Source organism: Heptranchias perlo, chromosome 33, assembly GCF_035084215.1.
Source record: "Heptranchias perlo isolate sHepPer1 chromosome 33, sHepPer1.hap1, whole genome shotgun sequence".
Lineage (NCBI taxonomy): Eukaryota > Metazoa > Chordata > Chondrichthyes > Hexanchiformes > Hexanchidae > Heptranchias > Heptranchias perlo.
The window spans coordinates 15,412,629-15,425,663 of NC_090357.1; the positions used below are offsets into that span (position 1 = coordinate 15,412,629).

Sequence of the window (13,035 nt, forward strand, 5' to 3'; positions counted from 1 at the left end):
AATACTTTTCGTGGAGAAAGGCGAGTAAACGGAGCTGAGGCACCAATCAGCCTTGATCTAATTGAATGGTGGAACAGGCTCGAGGGGCTGAATGACCTACTCCTGTTCCGATCATCTTACATTCCTGTGTCTGTTCATTATGCTCATTCAAGGAGTTTAAAGTTTTGGTTCCAATCTTGAAGGCAGACCTGCAGAACACTTTTCTTTTAAAAAAAAAAGGCTATGTGCATGCATATACCTGAGGGCATTGAATAAAAAACGAGGAAATTATGTTGAATTTGCACAAGACAGTAATTAGGCCACACTTGAAGTATTGCATGAATCTCTGGGCACTCAACAATAGAAAAGATATTAAAGCCATTCAAAGAGTACGGTGAAGTTTCACTAGCATTGATACCAAAAATGAAAGGTTCTAGGTGTTAAGAAGTAGTCAAAAAAATGGGACTTTGTCAGTGAAACGGAGAAGGCTAAGGGGATCGAAGTGGTTTAACAAATTATGAAGTTTTTAACTTTTTTTAAAAAAAGTAAACAGTGAAAGATTAGCTGGGCTTTTCCACTCCTGTGGAATCTCAGTATAAATTTGGTTATGTTACTTATTATTCATTCACAGTCCAACAATCAACCTATTTCCACTAGTTGGTGAATCGGTAACTAGTGGATATAAATGTAAGATCACCTTTCAGGCAGCCGCTACAAATAATTGTGTAAAGAATTCTGGGTCATCGGTTAGATTAACTTTTTACTGACTTTCCCTGAATTTACTTTTTTTCTGGGCTCCAATTTTTGTCCCTGATTATCTCTCTGTTTTCGCCACTAAAATAAAAGCTGAAAAACATCTGGAAAAAAACAAAAACTAGTTTTACTGATCCTTAAACATTGTCCAACTAATAAAGAGGAATCTACCACCACAGTCTACTCCATTTACTTCAAAGTTGTTTTTGCTTCAAAATTATCCTCGAGTTCAAATTAAGAAGTTTTAATACAATAAACAGCACAGGATTTTTTTTTGCAAGATTTCAATTCAGCAACTTCAGTACTGTAAATTTCAGTACTTATTTTCAGTCTGTTTTCTCTTAAACAACCACATCATGTTTCATCACAGCACTAACGTGAAGATAGTAATTACATCAAATACAGTATAACCCAATTTAATATTTTTCCAAATACAACTGCTTGTACAACCCTAGAAAACTGTGAATGATATTTTAAAATGTTCAAGAGCATTTCCTGGAAAGTTTAATAAGATACAAAATACACAATTAATTTGGAAAAGGAAATGTTTTATCTGGGCAAAAAAACGCCTGCACAGAAATTTGTATCTCATGTTGATGCAAAGAAAAGAATGCCACACACTTATCTGGTTTGTGGAGATAACAGGAATTGGATGAAGAGAACATTTGCCATTGCAGTGTTCCCCATCAAAAGGCATCTACTTTAATATGAAATTTCTTGATAACATTGGAGCAATTCATCTTGTATATCTATACAAAGTATGTCAGACACTGAACTGGACAACTACACAACATTTAGATCTTTTGAACCAGGACCCCGAGTTTTGTAGTGAACTGCTACTTTAAACTATTTACTTGCATTTGCTTCCCTGAATACAATTCCGGTCTCAACAGCTTCTTTATTACTACAAATGGCTCTCTCCTGACATTGCTCACATAGTCTGAGGTATGATTGTGATATTTAACTACTAACCTGACTGTCTCTCTAAGGCCAGTACTCAAGTATGCCCTGTGGCAATTGAGATAGTTACAGCTGCTCGGAACTGTACATGGTCTATCAAGATTCAGTGAATTGCTTGTAAATTTTAGGCTCAGGTTAATGGCTGTCTTTCCCTTTTTTTAAAAAACAAAGACCCTTTTGAATCTGTAACAAAGCGTGCTCCAAACACAGAATTTGATAAATCTACTAGTGGATCTCCTGTGGAAGAAAGCCGGGACGCAGCAAATGAGTTGCAATATAGCAGGCAGGGTGGGACTAAGAGGGAGCAGGAGAGGGTGCCAAGACAGACCGACAGACAGAAAGGAAGGAAGGAAGGACGTACAAACTTGAAACCGAGGCAATGGAGAGAACAGGTGGGGCGGGGCGAGAACAGTCAGTGGAGGAGGCCTGGGGGCAAGAACAGAAGAGCATGTTTCAGGGCCTTTCAGGCAAAAAGAGGTAAGTCCTCGAAAATACAGCAGGCAACAAGCCTTGAGGAAGGGAAAGGCCTTCAACAAAGATAACAGGAGGGGAAAAATAAGAAAAAAAAACAAGCAGGAGAGCTGCTAGTGGAGGTAGGCCTTCTGAACTGTGACACAGCTGGGGAGATGTGGCTTGGAAGACCATATGATTCCCTCTAGCCAATCAGTTCAGCTAGGAGGAGTGAATCTGCACCATTAAATACGAAAACCAAAGGGTGACAGAAACAAGTTGTTACATTCATGTGAGACTTTTAAAATATTACTAGTGAATCTCCCATGATCTAGTTGGAGGAAATGGTAGTTGTGTTTGTTGTGACTGGCTAAGAGAGATTATAGTGCCACCTCTGGAGCAAGCATGAACAACAGGAATTCTTGCAATATTGTTTTTAGAAGAAATAAGAATAGCAAGCATTACTGTTACTAGGGAACACATATACTGCACGAATATTGTCAAAGTAACTGAAGATGAAGCTAAAGAGATCCACGGGTATACATCTGATGCTTAACAAATCCAGTAACTGCGGAGCAGCAATTAAGAATGTAAACAGAATGGTAATTGTACTCAAATCCAGAGTACAAGTCTAAGGGTGCCATGCTAAAACTGTGCAGTACTTAAGTCAGATCAAAGCTTGAGTATTGGGTCCAGTTTTGGCCACAGACACAGGGAGCCATTCAAGCCCTGGAGCAAATGCAGAGAACAATTACAAGAGTGATAGAAGTCTGGCTTATGAAGAAAGACTGAGAAACATGCATGCTTCAGTTGACAAACAACTTGACGAACAGCTGATCTCAAAGAGAAATACAGTGCATTTGCTAATAAACAGTATTGTAAATATAAACTGGGAGCATAATTTCAAGTTAAACCAAGAAAGTAGAATGAAGGACACAGGACTAAATTGACAAAAAGTTAAGGATGTCAGCTACATTTTTTCTTCACACAAACAGTGATTAACACATGGAATGGAATTCTGTAATGTAGTGGAGACAAAAATATTCAACTCATTTAAACTAACTGATGCTGTGATGGAACTTTTTTTTTCTGGATGGATGAGTTAAGGTCGGTGAATTGGGATGGGCCAAATGGTCTTTATCATCCATATCTATCGTGATCTTGTATACACGACGTTTCTCAGTTCCAATTTGCATTCTTTAGATCCATCAAAAGATTCAGACAAACAGGACTCACCGTAACTTCACATTCTGGCCAGTGTATGACTCGTATGGCTTTTCTACATGCGTAAACTCAAAGTCAAATGTCTGGGACTGTGTCATCTCACCAGGCCGGGCCAGGTCTTTTACCAGAGATACAAACTCATGGTGATTCCCTCGGTCGTAGTACAGCTCTGTTAATAGAATGCACAATTTCATTTTTATATCTTAGGAAGTGTTCAAGTACAATCTATTCTCTCCCCAAATGTTGTGCTTGCCTCCTATAGGCACCAATGTTATGTCATGAAAATCTGAGAGGGCAAGAGTCTGAGATTTTCCAATTTCCTTCTTTTACATTACCCATTCTCCAGGGTAACTTTTGCTGAGATACAATTCAGCAATGTAGTAGCAATCCTCTTATATTTCACCCAAGGAGACATTCTTCACAGCACACCGAGATAATGAGTATTGGCAGGCTTTTGGGGTTTCATATTTGTACACAGTATTAAAACAAAATCCTGATTTTTTTTCCTCTCCACAATTTGCTGCCTACTTTAGATTAAACAGGTTAATTGTGAAAAATGTTGGTATTTTCAAAATGTTAGCGTGGGGAATCCCAAGTTCCTTCAAAGCAGAAGTTCAGTGCAGGAAAAACAAAACTGCTTAAAAATTATATTTTAACCTTATGCAATATTTCCTATGGTTGATGTAATAAATCTATTTTTCTCAAGTTCAATTTTATTTTAAATCCTCCCTCCCTCCAGTGATTCTATCATTTGACAACAATTTGATTTTCCACTTAGGCAATGCACACAATTGCCACTTACTTGCATCCATTCCACGATGATGCAGAAGAACAAAGAGCCCACAAATGTTCTGAATACTGCACTGAATTGCACAAAAACGCAGAACATAAGCTTAAGTTGTGCAAGCACTTCATATTGATTTGAGTCTCAGAACCTTAATCACTGTGCTAAATTTGTACTTTCATATTTCTTAAAAGCATTTGTTCTTCTTCAGCTACAGAAGAGTTACAGAATCATTCATTCTCAAAAGTCAAAGTACTCACCTGAAACTGACCAGATGCATCCAAGATGGTCACAATCCTACAACTAACCCACTTACTGCAATTAAAATAAAATTCACAGCTCCCTGTGCCATCAAAAGAGTCCAGTCCTGATATTCAAGAGTAAAAATTCCAATATGGTGAAGGGTCATGCAATAGGTTTCACTACACTGCTATTCCTTTGTTAGCCTTCCACCAACTTGAATCAATTTATCAATGAGGCAATATTTTCATCCAATTCTCTTTAATGATATTTGGTACCAAGTATTAAACAATACATGTTTACATTACTGATTCCCCCCCCAGCACCCCTCCCCAGTCATCACTTACCACACAAATTATATGAAATTCTGCAATTGTTAAACAGTTCACACTTTTGTTAAATATACAAAAGGAATTTCATATGAATCTGTTTATGCATTCATGTTAATATCGCAAAATTTGTGCAGCAAGTGTGGAGAGGGGCGTTATTTTTAAAACAATCATTTTAGACTCTGCAAATAAATGTGAGGGAAAAAAGTCCGCAATTTCAAAAACTTGTGGGTGGATACTAATGCAATTTGATTTTAAAAAATTGGTCCTCTTTTCTTCCTCATCCAAATTAAGCAGAGCTAATGATAGCCAAAAACATGGATTTGGAACTCTTCACTGAAAGTTCGAAGGAGTTTACATTGAAGCAGATGGTTTACAGATTTTTATGATGAGAGTTTAGGAAAGACTGCATCACAGGAACAATTATGGGATAGTGTCCAATAGTATCTCCTAGTTATAAAAACAGAAAATGCTGGAAAAGCTCAGCAAGTTAGGCAGCATCTATGGAGAAAGAAACAGAGTTAACGTTTTAGGTCGAAGACCATTCGTCAGAACTGGAAGATGATAAAGAGTTAACAGTTTTTAAGCAAGTACAGATCCAGGGGAAGGAAAGAACAAAAGCCTGTGAGAGGGTAGAAGGCAAGAGTTATTAAATGACAAAAGGGATGATGGTGCAAGGCAAGGAGGGTGGTAATGGGACAAGTTAAGAAACAAAAGATGGGTCTAGAGGAGCTGTAAATGGCAACAGCAGAACCCTAACCAGCAGCTGCAGTCCCACACAAAAAAAAAATTGGAAAATGGGAGCAGTGGTTATGGTCCGAAGTTATGGAAATCAATGTTGAGTCCAGAAGGTTTAAAAGTGCCTAAACGAAAGACGAGGTGCTGTTCCTGGAGCTTCATTGGAACAGTGTAAGAGGCAGAGGACAGAGAGGTCAGAGTGGGAGAGGGATGGGGAATTAAAACGGCAAGTGATTCGAAGGTCAGGGTCACGCTTGCAGACAGTGCGGAGATGCTCAGTAAAGCGACCACCCAATCTGCGTTTGGTCTCCCCAATGTAAGGGAGATCACATTGTGAGCAGCGAATACAGTATATTAAATTGAAAGAAGTACGAGTAAACCGCTGTTTCACCTGGAAGGAGTGTTTGGGGCCCTGGATGGTGGAACGGGAGGAGGTGAAAGGTCAGGTGTTGCACCTCCTGCGTTTGCACGGGAAGTGCCGTGGGGAGGAGAGCGGGTGTTGGGGGTGATGGAAGAGTGGACCAGGGTGTCGTGGAGGGAGCGGTCCCTTCGGAATGCTGAAAGGGGAGGTGAGGGGAAGATGTGTTTTGTGGTGGGATCGCGCTGGAGGTGGCGGAAATGGCAGAGAATGATACGTTGAATGTGGAGGCTGGTGAGGTGGAAGGTAAGGACAAGGGCGACCCTATCATGGTTCTGGGAGGGAGGGGAAGGGGTGAGGGTAGAAGTGCGGGAAATAGGGCCCTCGACCGTGACCGTCCTGTCAACTACAGTGGAGGGGAATCCTCGGTTGAGGAAAAGGGAAGACATGTGTGGACAGATGTGATGGAGATGGAGAAACTGGGAGGAGGGAATAGAGTCCTTAGAGAAAGCGGGGTGGGAAGAAGGGTAATCAAGGTAGCTGTGGGAGTCAGTGGGCTTATGATATTGGTTGACAGTGTATCCCCAGAAATGGAGATAGAGAAGTCGAGGAAGGGAAGGGAAGAGTCAGAGATTGACCATGTGAAGGCAAGGGAAGGGTGGAAATTGGAAGCAAAGTTGATTAAATTTTCCAGTTCGGGATGAGAGCAGGAAATGGCACCGACACAGCCATCAATGTACCGGAAAAAGAGGTGAGGGAGAGGACTCGAGTAGGACTGGAACAAAGAATGTTCCACGTATACCACAAAAAGGAAGGCATTGCTGGGACCCATACCAGTTCCCATAACGACACCTTTTTTCTGGAGGAAGTGAGTGGAGTCAAAAGAGAAGTTGTTCAGTGTAAGACCAAGTTCAGCCAGGCGGAGGAAGGTGGTGGTAGATAGGGACTGGTTGGGCCTCCGTTTAAGGAAGTCATTTAATCACTCTTTACCTCTACCCTATCATGGGCCTTCCCTTTTGTTCTTTCCTTCCCTTCCCCCTTTCCCTGGCTCTGTACTTGCTTAAAAACTGTTAACTCTTTAAAATCTTCCAGCTCTGTCGAAAGGTCTTCGACCTGAAACGTTAACACTGTTTATTTCTCTACAGATGCTGTCTGACTTGCTGAGCTTATCCAGCATTTTCTTTTTTTTTTATTTCAGATTTCCAGCATTGGCAGTATTTTGCTTTTGATTTAGCATCTCCTACATATTGAGTTCTAAAGTTTGAGCATCAAGTCGGAAGTCGTGAGTTAGCAGAAGCTCAGCTGTCATTACGTCATCAACAACTTTGCTATTATGATTAAGTTATTGTTCATGAGTAAACTTATGACAGTAGAAACATGGCATTTAACAGTAATACTGGTACTGAAGAACATTTGTAATATCAGCACACAGGACTCCACTAGTTAGGAACAGGAGCAGTTAAGGAAAGTACATCTTGCTTTAGGCAGAATAACTTTCACATGAAAGCAGTGAGAACATGTGTACACAGAGTGAAGTACTCAATACAAGACACTGTGGCAACCAAAATCTAATAAAAAACCTGCCCCCACCAAATAAAAAGATATACTGAATACACAATTTCCTTATCAGTATTCATTCAACAACAGATTTGAAAAATATGGTTGTGTCAGGTCCTCAAATTCTACACATCCCTAAATTACTTCTCAGGTAATAGTATCTTATTGGCGGTGGGTTATCACTCCAGTCACAACAAAGATTTTCTTCCCAAAATCAATATGTTTGAGCCTCAAGTTTATTTGCAGAGTTTAAAATGAAACATGACATTATAATTTTAAATATACACATCTCCATAATTTCTAAACAAGTCATTGCAATAACTTGGACAGTACCAAGGTTATATGGATTTGCTAAGGGAAGGTCGTATCTGACTAACTGGATTGAATTTTTTGAGGAGGTAACAAGGAGGGACGATGAGGCTAGTGTGTTTGATGTAGTCCACATGGATTTTAGCAAGGCTTTTGACAAAGTCCCACATGGCAGACTGGTCAAAAAAGTACAAGCCCATGGGATCAAAGGGAAAGTGGCAAATTGGATCCAAAATTGGCTCAGTGACAGGAGACAAAGGATAATGGTCGACGGGTGTTTTTGTGATTTGAAGGCTGTTTCCAGTGGGGTTTTGCAGGGCTCAGTACTAGGTCCCATGTTTTTTGAGGTATATATCAATGACTTAGACTTAAATAGAGGGCATGATTGAGAAGTTTGCAGATGATACAAAAATTGGCCGTGTGTTTGATAGTGAGAAGGAAAACTGTAGACTGCAGGAAGATATTAATTGACTGGTCAAGTAGGCAGAAAAGTGGCAAATGGAATTCCCAATCCGGAGAAGTATGAGGTAATACATTTGGGGATGGCAAACAAGGCAAGGGAATACACAATAAATGGGAGGATACTGGGAGGTGTAGATGAAGAGAGGGACCTTGGAGTGCATGTCCACAGATCTCTGAAGGTAGCAGGACAGGGAGTCAAGGTGGTTAAGGTGGCATACGGGATACTTTCCTTTATTAGCTGAGGCATAGAATATAAGAGCAGGGAGGTTAAGCTAGAACTGTATAAAACACTAATTAGGACACAGCTTGAGTACTGTGTACACAGTTCTGGTCACCACATTAAAGGAAAGATGTGATTACACTAGAGAGGGTACAGAGGAGATTTACAAGGATGTTGCCAGGACTAGAGAATTTTAGCTATGAGGAAAGATTGGATAGGCTGGGGTTGTTTTCTTTGGAACGGAGGAGGGCTGAGGGGTGATTTAATTGAGGTGTACAAAATTATGAGGGGCCTAACTAGAGTGGACAGGAAGGACCTATTTCTCTTAGCAGAGAGGTCAATAACCAGGGGGCATAGATTTAAAGTAATTGGTAGAAGGATTAGAGGGGAGCTGAGGAAAAATGTTTTCACCCAGAGGGTGGTCGGAATCTGGAACTCACTACCTGAAAGGGTGGTAGAGGAAGAAACCCTCATTGCATTTAAAAGGTACTTGGATATGCACTTGAAGTTCCATAACCTACAAGGTCTCCTTCTGTGCCGTAAATTTTCTGTGTTTCTATGTTTATGTTATCAATGCAATATTCTTTTGGATTACTGAAATTCTTAATAGTCCTTTAAAAGATGGTGGCTCGCTCAACATATACCAACTCAGCACTGTGCATGAATCTACAAATACCATTAATCAGGAAAATATACAGGTTACTTGTAGCCAAATGGATTTAAACTTTCGGCTAATACATAAACCAATCACTAGGCAATAATCTAATGTTTTGTTGTTGCAATTTTGGCTTCTACGGATCAGACGCTGAATGATATGATAAACAATTAAACCATGTCTAAAATGACCAAAAACCATCCTGCCACAAATGCAGTTTAACCAACACTGAAGAACCAGCATCAGCTTTTTTCTCCCTCCACCCCGATCCCCCCTCTGCATATGGATTGCAAGTTAGTTTCTACCCCAGTGCAATTGTCCCAAGATATCAGAACAAGCTGCAGAACAGTAACCATCTTCCCAGGCATCTGTCAATGCTACTTTTGCACCAGCTACCAGGAGGTATGTGAATGGGATGTGGGCTATTTTATGTTCTAATTTCTGCTTGTTTCTACTCAACTGAGTTTAGAAACTGAGCACTAAATCACAGAAGCACATCAAAATGTCATATGATCAGGCTTCTTTAGTACTTAAATGAAAATAACCAACAGTTTGTTTCTGAGTAAAGCATGAAGTTTCGTCAATCATTCAAGCCTTTAATACCATAAACAATTGTGGGACACTTGACTTCAATAAAGATTATAATTAACTATAACTGGGCTTTGTCCACCATGGTGTTATTGAACACCACAAATATAGTGCAAAGTATACATGACACACTGAGCAATATATTAACTCACAAGAACTTTCAAATAACTGATGCCAAAAGATTGGTTAAATGGATTGTGTGAGATAAATGTTCCCTCGGGATTGAATGAAAATCTAACCATTGGTCCAGGAATCCATCACATGATTACATACAGACATAATCGTAACAACTTTTATTTCTCTGTTTAGAAAGATGGATACGAGTTAATAGCAATAATGTCCATTAATGACATTATTGTGGTCTTGGCATAAAAGTCCACCAATCTGCTTTGTAAATTGTCTCAGTGCTTATTCAGCTCCATTTGCTTTTAATGTTTCATAAAGTCCATTATGAAGAAAGGAATTGTATGACTTAACTAATGTGCAACAAGTCATGTGCTTTCAAAGCAGCCTAAAAATGGCAAGTTTAAAAAAAGTACATTTTTGTTTTAATAGAGTACTACACTGTAGCCCGAGCTGTCATGAAATTCTATCTAATAGTAGCAAACTGGAATCAGCTGAAAACATTTCAAAGTTTGCAATTAATTCAGTATTTAGAAAGTTGCAAAACTATTTTGTGAAGTGCTTCTGTGGTCAGGTCTCGGGTGTAGAATCTACCTTGTTTACATTGTGGGGTGAGTTCCACGGCAACTGAGGAACAGAAAAACTGTGCAAGTGCAGCTGCTTTAAATGTCCATGACTATATACCTTGCTGTCCTTCCTTCACCAGTCACAGGGCAGGTGCTTGTCTTACTAGGCTATTGTGCACCAAACTGCTGGAAGATGACTGTGCAAACCATCTCTATTGGTGGAGCACACTGCCTCCAAAAACAGCACTGCCAAGTTTATTATACCATAGCCAACACCAGGGCTGCAGTTGGCAGCATTCCAATAAAGCAAATACATCAAGAATATTTCAGGTCAAATCGCAGGGCGCGGGTGCTTGTACTTTGCCGTTCTGATTTTGGGAAATCACCACTGTGCCATCCTCCGATACCACTCTCCCATCTACATTTCCACTTGGCAGCATCCTCCATCAAATGCAGGCAGAAGTGGAGCCAGTAAATCCAGCGACAGTTCACAAGACCCATAAAAAATAGGTCTCTGATGCAGCTTAAACAAGATGTTGGTGCTTTTATATATCCTAATAAAGCCAGTGGTGGAAAAATTGGCACATGCGCCATTGGTTACACTTTTGGTGCCTAAAAACGTTTACAACTGAACTAGAGCCTAATTTATATTACTGACATTATATCAATACAGAGCTGTTATTTTTGGATTTGTACACTGGTGGGATAACAAGGACCAACTGAAGGCAACAATAAAAAGGACAGGCATTTTGTGACAGTAGACCCTGTTTGTTGCCAAGAGCCCAACCATGACAGGAAAATTTGCAACCGTGGTGCCAAAGGCCAAACCTAGTCCTTATGTAGTTGAAAATATTCATCAATAACTCTGCCACTGTCAACGATCGGTAACCTGAACTTCTGTACATAACAGTCAGGGAGAGAATTCCATAGAAGGAGGGAATATGTAGAATGCCGCAGGTATTTTATGCAGACTTTTTCGATTGATACAGCATGTTGAGGAAATTCAGCTTTTCTGTTTCTGTCAAATGTATAAAGTTTGGTTTAGCTGCTAACAGCTCTCACAGCACTGATTCTATCATGATCTTATACAAGGCTGAGAGTCCAGCAAAATCTCTCTGTACATGAGCAAACCAACCTCATCCAATTCAATAGTCTTAATCGTGTTGGCCTACACTGAGTCCAGGAACAAGAAATGGGTTTTCTCAGGGTCCCAATAGTCCATCATTGGGCAGATGAAGTTTTTCTTTGAATCTGCTGTTACTAATTAAAAGTAAAGTAAGTTTTCCGGAAAAAGCTCTTGTTCTACCAGCTTTTTAAGGCATTTAGCATTTTATCTTCAGCGCAGAGGCCATTTATCATCCCAGTGTCTAAATCTATCTATATCTTCCTGAGTGAAACAGACACAGAGTTCGCCACTCTGCAAGAGTTACAGGCACATCGACAAATAGATAACTTGAGGACATTCACCTTAGGAATCCTGGGACATACCCATTCTTGACCCACTCCTACTCCTCAGCTATGTGTTGCCCCTCAGTGACATCAACCGTAAGTGTGGGTCGGCCTTCAGGTGTGTGCCGACAATACCCAGCTTTATGTCTTCACCACTGTGCTTGATTCCACGACTGTTGCTGTTGTAAAACTGCCTGCCGGAAATTTCTGTAACGCATCCTTGGCAAAATCAAAGCCACCCTGTTTTTGTCCCCCACCAGAAACTCTGCAACATAGCCCCTAATCCTATATCTTGGTCAAGCTTGACTTGATGGTGTATATTCTCAGGGTTCCACTTGACCCTGAGCCAAGCCACAAACTCCACTTCCATGTTATCACAAATACCACACCCATAACATCACCCATCTTCATTCCTTCCTCACCTCATTGCCTTTGTATATCTATTCTTGACTTTTCCTAAATCTTACTCTCCAACCTAGAGTCCACCCCCCACAAGCTCCAACTGATCCACAACTCTGCTGCTCGTATCCTATCTCACACAAATTCCCACTCATCATTCTGCCCTTACCGATCTCCAATGGCTCCCCCTTTCCTCATAGGATCTTACAGCACAGAAAGCCAGTCTGCCCATCGTGCCTGTGCCGGCTCTTTGAAAGAACTATCCAATTAGTCCCACTCCCCTACTCTTTCCCCATAGATCTGCAAATTTTTCCTTTTCAAGTATATATCAAATTCCTTTTTGAAAATTACTATTCAATCTGCTTCCACAGCCTTTCAGGCTGTGCATTCCAGATCATAACAATCACTGCATAAAAAAAATTCTCATCTCCCCCTTGGTTCTTTTGCCAATTATCCTAAATCCGTATCCTCTGGTTATTACCCTCCTGCCAGTTTCTCCTTATGTACTCTATCAAAACCCTGCAGAATTTTGAAAACCTCTGTTAAATCTCCACGTAATTTTCTACATTCTAAAGAGAACAATCACAGCTTCTCCCAGTCTCTCCGCATAACCGAAGTCCCTCATCCCTGATACCATTCTAGTAAATCTCCTCTGCACTTTTTCCAAGACTTCCACATCCTTCCTTCAGTGTGGCGCTCAGAACTAGATACAATAATCCAGCTGAGGCCTAATCAGTGATTTATAAAGGTTCCTCCGCACATCAACTTTAAAATCCTCATCTTCAAACACCTCCTGTCTCACTCCATCCACCTCTCCAAGTTGCCCTGGCCCTACAACCCTTCTGGCAGCCTCCATTCCTCCAACTCTGATCTGCTGAGTGTTCCCTGCTCC

The 13,035-nt window shown here is 40.5% G+C and overlaps 1 protein-coding gene across 1 annotated transcript in view; it reads right to left on the reverse strand.

Moving 5' to 3' along the window:
• Positions 1-13,035, reverse strand: part of LOC137301491 (vacuolar protein sorting-associated protein 26B-like) — a 32,709-nt gene that overhangs the window by 18,584 nt on the left and 1,090 nt on the right. The window contains exon 2 of the mRNA XM_067971007.1: positions 3,379-3,535. Within this exon, the coding sequence (XP_067827108.1) occupies positions 3,379-3,535 (157 nt within the window). The remainder of the gene's footprint in view (positions 1-3,378; positions 3,536-13,035) is intronic.